At 39.3% G+C, this 9,061-nt stretch overlaps 1 protein-coding gene across 1 annotated transcript in view; it reads right to left on the bottom strand.

Annotated features, from left to right (window-relative positions):
- The window catches only part of DGCR2 (DiGeorge syndrome critical region gene 2), a 40,339-nt gene that overhangs the window by 9,901 nt on the left and 21,377 nt on the right, over positions 1-9,061 (bottom strand). Inside the window, exons 3-5 of the mRNA XM_009997713.1 lie at positions 3,537-3,662; positions 1,108-1,318; positions 114-190 (exon numbers count right to left, since the gene is read on the bottom strand). Coding sequence (XP_009996015.1) covers positions 114-190; positions 1,108-1,318; positions 3,537-3,662 — 414 coding nt within the window. The remainder of the gene's footprint in view (positions 1-113; positions 191-1,107; positions 1,319-3,536; positions 3,663-9,061) is intronic.

The raw sequence follows: 9,061 nt of genomic DNA, 5'->3' as shown, positions 1-9,061 counted from the left end.
TCCCTACACTATTTTAACAGAAACACTAAAATATGTTGTTCTTGCAAATAATACTCATGCTTTGAGACAGTTTTCAGGGGCCATTTGATTAAGTACTAGTTTGAGATGCCTACCTTTGTAAGCTACTTCCCAGTGACCTTCTAGAGAGTGATTTCGATTGGTGATCACATATTGGTACCCAACCCAGAACCTACAAAAAATCAAGTCAGACTCTAAGATACAAGAAAAAACATACTAACAAATTAGAATAAATTGCACAGAACTTCCTACGGTCTTTATAATTAAAATTAACATTCTGATCAATTTTTCCTTAATATTTCAGCCCTCATACTGGCAATGCAGAGGAACAGAGGAAAACACTCAGTAGTTTTCTGTGTTTACAAGTGATAACTCACTGTGTCTTTTATTTCTACTCATAATAAGCACCTTATTCTGTTGTTATGGCAGCACATCAGCATCTCAAACCCAAAAACCACACAAAAGCATCCAGAAGTCAAACATTTTATAAACATACCCAGCTTATGTCAGACTGTTCCAGATCAAACCACCTAACTCTCCGGAGACACATACACCATTACTGAACCTCTGCTGGTGATCTGTCATGGCAGCCCATGAGACTGACAAAAACCCACAGGCAAAAAAAAAGGAATTATGTCTGTTGTGAACTAACAAAATGAAATAGCTAAAGCCATGAGAACGTAGTTCTTCCGACTCAAAATAGCTCTTTACATAGTTCTTATCTCAACCTTGCAGTCTTTGTTAGAGCTACTGGTACTCAACAGTAACAAAAATTTTGTTGAAAAACTTAAGAGAATTACTTCTACACAAGGTAGGGCAGCAGTCATTGTGAAATCCATCTTCCCTACATGAGTATGTTGCTGAGACAGTCCAAAGATATAAAGACTGCTGAAATGTAGCATATCTGGTAATCAAAAGATAAAATACTGATGGCTACTGCCAAACAGTCAACCAGCATGCTCATACTGGTTAGTAACCTTAAGTCAATTTTACCATTGTATTTCTTAGCAAACTGAACTACCAGCATTTGCATCACAGACAAACCATTCTTGTGTAACAGGAGACCTTTGTCCTCTTTCTCCTACTCACCTACGCTGGTCCTTCCTTACAAATGTTTTTTCTTCCAAGTCCCACTCCTGTGCCAGGATGAACCTCAGCTCCTGGTCTGCAGTGAAGGTGGCAAGGGATCCATTCACCCGCTGACATGTCTGCACAGCGTCCCAGTAGTTCTCCCCATTTAAATACACCCTGTAACAGCTGGCTGTGCCCTCGTAGTGGTGCCACCCTGTTGGGCACTTTCCTAGGAAACATGAAGAATGGAAGGGAAACCATTCCCCCCAAATTAGGACCTTCAAGATAAGGCATCCTGATCAGTTTATGACAATGCAATGCATAATCACTTGGATGTGTACACACAACATACTCTGCATACTTCACCTTACCAGGACATGTGTGCAATACAGATCACAGAAGATTGATTTTACTACAGCTTTCGACAAACAAAAATTAATTTTAAAGTCTTAAAAAAGATGCAACTCCTAGCAATTGCATATTGCATTGGGACAGCTTTTAAAGTCTTTAAGACTGATGATCTACTGTGGAATGTGCTTCCCTGCACATCTTTATAAATCAAATGTTTGCTCAATCCAACTCAAAACAAGCATCAAGAAGCAGGAACTAAAAACAGGAGGCCAATTTAATTATTCTTTCTGTCAGGGAGTTAGCAATGCATCCAACTTGCTGCAAAGTTTTCTACCTACTTTTACAAACAGTCTCAGTAGTGTTCAGACAATCCCACTCAAATAATCAATCACTAAAGATGATGAGGGTTCTGGGGCAATTGTTGTTTGCTTTGGAAAAACGTCACTGCACAGTGGACCTTCAGGAAACAAGAAGGTCATGGTATGAACCACTGTAACTAAATTGAGGGAATATGCAACAAAAGCCTTGAGGCATTTCTGGATGAAATAGGCCCATGGGCTTTTGATGACTTGCATTCTTGGGGGTGACTAATAGGAAGAATCACAGAGACAAGCTGATGAAATTTAAAACAGACATGAAATATGATTTTAACACCTGCATTTGCAGCATTAATTCTGCACAACAACTAAGAAAGGAAATTTAAATTCACAGTTGTATGCTTATTGCTTGCATTCTCAGAGTTCCTCTTCTCAAGCCTCTCTATTCCTCAACACTGTTGATTCCCTTCAGAAACAGTGATCTTTATCACTAAATAATAATCTAAAACTTAGATTTTAAGCCTTTTCAGTATCTTTCCTCATTTTCCCTTTATACTTGAGAACCAATGGGGTATTTTTAAGATTTACTGCTCACATCACTAAGATGGGACAGAATATAGTATCAGACTGCAGAGCATTTTAGATATTGCTGTATCAGTTTCTAAATGGCTTTATTGTCCTCTACAAATTGCACTAACATAACAGTTTAGCCACTGAAATGTATAACAAATCAAAATACCTATTATAATAAGCATTTTTGCCCTCTATAAAGTACCTCTATAAGAGTTAAATTATTCACTTTTGATAATCACTTGAGGTCTTTTCAGATCACTGTAGTCCAAAACAATTGTTCCTAACTTCACTACTGCCACACTATCTTCCCCCATGTCCTCTTCCTAGCCTGCCCCATCCCTTCCCCCAAGGCTTATCAGTGCTCTCACATTGCCAACCGATCCCTGGAGCAGAGGGAATCAAGATAAGAGCAAGAAGACAGGAGATTTAGATGTTCTGTGCCTGGAGAGATTCAGTAGTCACTATGAGCTACCATCAGTGGGAAGGACACTTGCAGGACATTTCTATCTCTTTAGATAAGACTGGGACTAGGATGCCAACAGTGGCACAAGCAGTGATGCAGGTGGTGTTTTTGAAGATTCCTGACTGATGGAAGCAACACGGTAAAACCAGCTCAGGTGCTACAGCCTTGACAGACTTTTTTCTGTAGAGAAGCAAGTGAAGAATTTCCTAAGTTCAAACTCCCTAAACAATATTTTTCCTATTTAAAAGGATACAAAACTCAGAATATCAGAGATGCACTTAATTAACTAATAATAGTGCAAGATCATTTTCAAAATTACTTCCGACAAAATCAATCAATTCTGGTTTTCCCCCACTTTCCAGAACAATCCTCCATGCAAGCTCACATCAAGACATGAGGCAGACTATCACCCCTGCTGCAGGTTGAAACCATCACCTAAACCATGGCCGTAGTTTTCTGTAATTGCAATGAGTTACAGCAGAAAACTACAACTCTGGTTTCACATAAATAGGATTACTAGGGAATTAGGATGGTTTTGCACGTATTAGCCTGCTATATAAACTATGCAATGTTACAGGACAGACGTAACTGTGCAAAAGCCTTAAAAAGCACTGCAGCTGAAAAAACCTGGTCAAAAAGCCACGTAACACAAAAAAGTATTAACTGATCCTTTAAAAAAAAATTAATCTAAATTGCTAAATTAATTAGCAGAGATGGCCCAGATTCTCCAGTCTGCAACTTACTGCTAAATCGGACAGGCTGTGCCACGTTGACAGTGTGGAAGCGGGTTGTCTCTCCTCCTCTTCCTCGACTGTGCCTGGAGTCCACATTCTCCTTCCCATGGTAAGTTCGCTGGTCCCCTGTCAAGCCTGTCCAACCAGAAGGAATAATCAGTACTGGGGAAAGATGCCAGCAAAGGCAGATTTCATTTTATTAGACTTTCTCTGGGTTTCAATTCAAGATGCATAAATAACACACAGTCAGGTACACAAAGATGGTAAATCCCTGCACTAACAGCTCGGCCATTTTAGCATGTAACTGAAATACCTACAATTGAAAAGAACCAACTGGCCATAGCATGAGTTCTGCAGAGTTAGTTAAGTATTTTGGCCAATTCTCAACAACCTGCACTTGTATACAGGACTCGACAATCATTGTTTCAGTTGCTGCAGCAAATGCATCATCCCCAGTGCATTTGATCTGCTCCTGCTGACAGAATTACCCACTCTCCAGCTGCTTCATTTCTCAGTGCATGTTCAAGGATAAAAGATATCCTCTTCAATACACTTTCCAGTTCTGTGAGATCTAGGACAAAATTAAAACCAGGGAAGGAAGCCTATCTTCATCCTGAAGAACAAGGTTTTTCTTTCAAGCTTCTACAGGAAATGTTAGTTCATTATTTCTGAAACAAAATACACAGACATCCTCATCTCAGTGCCAGGACTTCTAACAGGTGTACATGACAATGGGATTCAATAGCTTAGGAAGAGCATAGGGCAAGATGTTATTCCAGAGAAGGGACTGGGAGGCTCCACATGCCTACCAAGAGTAAATAAAGAGCACACAGCTCAGGTGCAGATGCTGCACGATGGGCTGTAGCCAGAAAATCATAAGCAGGAAAGCCTGGCATGGTGGTGCGGAGAAACTTTGACCAGCAAGAAAGAATTATCTGGAAACAAGGAATTACCCTTAAAAAGAGGGGAAAAAAACCCAAACAACCAAAAACCAAGAATGGAAGCATTAGCAATATCTACTAGTATGTTATTTAATACTACTGGCTGTTATTAAAGGTAATAGAGTTTAACCAGCATTAAGAGCTACGCAGACATTCATTTCTGTATTAAAAAATCAGCTTATTTTCCTTTAAAGCTGATCAGCTCTATTTAGCCCCACTAAGACAAATTAACCAGTTATGGTCCCAAATAAAGAGGACCTACATAGTTGTCTTCAACAGATTTAACTACATCTGTTTGAAATACATTCAAGATTATGTCAATAACACTTTCTCGTTTCTGACTACCTTTAAAAAGCAAGAAGTCCACAACAATCTGATGATAATTTAAACTCAGAGTTGGAGACTGGTGTATTACCTGGGAGAAAAGACGTTCAGAACACCCACCATCAAACAATGCACTCCTTGGAACAAAATGTTGGCAGTGATGAGCCAAAAGAAAAATATCACTAGCTGGAGCCCAGGAACAGCAGAATAGCTTTGCATTCATTTGCCTCTAGCAGACTGAGTTTGCCCTGGGTTAATGGGATAAGCAAGGGATATTTAATTACCATGTTATCCTAGGAATTACATGTCTATAGAGATCACCCATTAAGAAATGGCTGTGCATAATACACTCATGTGGCCTTGCAGGAATAAAGCAGTAATTCTACTGCTCAATATTAGAATACACTTTATCACAGGCAAGAAGTTACTGCCAAGAAATTCAGTTAGTGTATATTTCAAAGGACACAAAGTGGTAAAATTATTTGACAGTGAAGATCAGTGATTATTTTTTATTACTTTAAAGGACAATCTATTTTTAGTTTTAGAATTTTTCTGTTCTTAATCCTAATGGCTCAGCAGCAGTATTTACACTGATTTTCAGAGGGATACTGAGACACCAAAAAAGCAAATATTTAATTATAGTAAGACTTTAAACATAACACTAACTGATTGATACCAAATGCTTTATCAGAGACGAACTGAGCTCAGCACAGGAACCTATATTTTCCCATGGCATTGAATGGTAACAACTTAAACCCAAAGAACCAGTGAGAACCACATGCAGGAAGAGTTAGTTCTCTTTCAGAAGTGAGAGCAGATGCAACACCATATGGCTGACCCTCCGTGGCTAAAGAGAACACCCACAAGGACTTAACAATTTACCTCCCTTGGGAATAAACCAGAAGTTCACAGGTTTTAACATCTAAGGTTAAGAAAGGGTTATTTAAGCTAACCTCTGAAATTGATGGAATTTATGCCAGATGCTTTGAAAAACAGCCACACAGATTCCACAGAAAGCAAGTTCAATCAGTCCTCACCCAGGAAGCAGGACACTTGTTCCTTCCCCAGCATCTGCTCGTGTCAGCAGACTCACTGCTGAAAGGAGGCAGGACTGAAGAGGCAGAAAGCAGCCACCAGAAGTCACTTCTCCTTCAAGCCCAACACTGTCAGCTGCTTAATAAACTGGTGCTTTTCAAATATTAAATTGCTTCTATTTGACCTGAATTTTTGGTCTCTGAAAAAGGCAATGATGACAAATTTTTCAAGGGCAATAAAGGAAGAGATGCTAACAAGCCTCTAAGTCACTTGAATGCCATGAAAAGCATTCAGGACTCTGGGGATCTGGGAAGTTGAACTAGTTTCCGGAGGTAAGGCATCACAGGAAGCAAGTCACTCAAAGCCAAACCCTTCACAAGGATGGATTACTATGTCAAATTATGTCAAAATTAAACTGTTTGTGAGACAACCATGTCTTGTCACATCTTACTTGTTCCAAGATTTGAGTTGCTCCCATTTAAGCACACAGACTCTCAAAATGTAGATTAAAAGCTGCCTTGATGCCTAAACTTAAAATTTTCTGTCCAGCTATGCTGGAAAGCTTTGAATTCCAACTGGTAATTTGAGAGGTGAAAGAACTTCAGGACTAAATCCAGTTTTGTGCCTAAAGATTTGGAAATACAGTTCAGAAGTCCTCAGAGAGAACTAATTATTTTCAGATCAAGCAGCTCCACACTTTGTGTTATCAATTATATGAAGCCAGGAAACAGATGCCAACCAAGAACAGCATCCTGCTGTGCTGAGCACTGTTCAAAGAGACAACAGCTTATAAACACCACAGAGTGAAAAGGATGCATCATACAGGAGTTCAGCAAGGGCTCAAAAAAGGTGAGGAAATGATCAGAGGTTTTATCATTATCATCTAGCTTTAAAAAAAAGGAGGTGTACTAAAAAGTGCACAAATCAACCAAACACAATATCCTTGGTGGCACAAAACACAAAGCTGTTTATAATGACTGCAAAGCAGAGTGCTGCAGCTGCTGCTTTATTGCTCACTGGCCATACCTCCAGCTGGCTCCACAAAGGAGACTTTGGCTAATGTGTATGTGCTGAGGCAAGTGACTTCCAAGTCTGCACATTTCTTCCTGATACATTATCTGCGGAAGTCCTTAAGAACAACATACAAGATGACATTGCTCAAGATGAGCATTTATAATTAGCCTCCTAGCAAGACTATCTCCGTATTAAATTAGGCTCTAAGCCTCAACATAAAGACACATTAAATCATACTGTTCACTATGGAACTGCAGGACAGCTCATGGTACTGCCAGCCACTGCTGCCCCAGGACCACCACCAGCATGGCCAAGCTGTTGAGGGCTGAATACGGCCTCAGGCTCAGGGGGGAAAAATGCCCTAAGAATTCAGTCCCCCGAAACTTTCCAGTGTTCATGTTTCTGACCAAGCAGGTCTAGCCAACAGTACTGAGAAATGCCAGAAGAAATTATTCTAACAAACAAAAAAAAAAAAAGTCTTAAAGAGTTCAGAGTGTTCCTTGCACTTCAGACAACAAAATTACCAAACTGACGTATTAATGATCCTTTAATTTTAACAGGAACTTTGTTACTAACGTGAGTGAAATCAGGCCTAAAATAGGTGAACTATGCCAACAGTGCCAAATAATTTACAATGGCTTTATATTAAATCTCTGAAAATAGCAACATGACTAAGTAGTCATGCAAACACACCTCCATCACCACCACAAAACCCTAATTCACTGCCATTGATCTTTCCCAAGTTGCTCACATTGGAGTATGCTATTAGTAGCTCAAAGGCTGAAAAGTAACAAGCTTCCCAACTGGATTCAGAGCCCTTTCTTGCAAGCTTTCTTTTCATGCTTCAGAGAGATTTCACACCTCCAGGTGGCTTCACTAACTAGTTCTTTTAGTGTTCAGCCTGCCTTTACTGATATTAAGAATCTTAATTAAAACATACTTAAATTTAGCTGAATCATCTAATGATTGCTCATCTAAATCCAAGGTACTTTCTAAATGTAAAGCTGCATCATACCTTGTTAATTCAGTGGCCAAAGAAGAAACTTGTAACTTCCGAGTACAACTATGTGCTACTTTTATTAGCATTAACTCCCCAATCAACATCTCAGGTCATAGTCTCTGCTATGAATGGTCACACGTATCTTGCTTTCCCCACACAAGAGAACCATGCTCTTCCAAGCTCACTCTGCCCTCAGACTCACTCTCATTCATGTTATTCCTTTTAATTCCTTCCTCCAGCATACCATTCAGATACACACCAATCCTTCCTTATTCTTGATGATTCTGAATAACACCTGCCCTTCAACACCCATTTCAGGCCACAACAATATCCCACCAATTTTTTGTTACAAGTATAATAGAGTTTTTACATCCTACACCAGTACTTCTTGTTCCTCTGGTTTGCTGGCTACACTCCTTGCATTACTGCACAAATATCTCAGTTCTTTCATAAATGACACACCCAGCTTTCTGGCTGCTTTACTGAGCACAGCCTTTCCACCAATTACTGATCCAATAACTCTTCTCATCAAGTGGAATACTCTTCTTCTCTATGCTGTCCATCTTCTCCCCCTCTAGTATTAATGTATGTTATTCTCCTCTCCCTGTGTACAAACATGGCAATGAATCAAGTCTCTTCCACGTGTCTCCTTTTATTTCTTAACTTAAAAGTTCTTTTCACCATGTCAGGCCAGACAGTCCAGTGAGATGTACACCCCAAATACAAAAGCAGAAGTTAAATACTGAGAAATGGTACTTTCGTAAGATCCTAGCCATATACCAAATATTCTTTGTACTTCCAGACCTTGAGCCAACAAAGACACAAATGCTATTTCCTACTAATGCGGATGCTCCAGTATTCCCACAGTGAAGCCTTCAGTGCTTTTTGAGTAAATCCAAACATTCTCCTAGCTATTGACTTCCATTAACTTCCAGAATTTTATAAGGTCCATAGTTTTTCACACTTGGCTAACGTTAGCTAAAAAGGAGGAAGAATAACAGCACAACTATAAAAGCATCCACACCATAAAGAATATCCTTACATAGGATATTAATTCTGAATGTCAGAAGAAACTACCTACAATTTTCCCCCAAATTAAGTAGTTTAGTGGCAAAGAACCTCTTAAAACAGTGACAATGAATGTCACACAGTAGAGGTAAAAATTTTAAATTATTATATATCTGAATTCATGCTTTCTGACTCATGCTTCATTGTTCTTA

Source organism: Chaetura pelagica, unplaced genomic scaffold (genome assembly GCF_000747805.2).
Source record: "Chaetura pelagica isolate M959 unplaced genomic scaffold, ChaPel_1.0 scaffold45, whole genome shotgun sequence".
Lineage (NCBI taxonomy): Eukaryota > Metazoa > Chordata > Aves > Apodiformes > Apodidae > Chaetura > Chaetura pelagica.
This window is presented reverse-complemented; position numbering and strand designations above follow the sequence as displayed.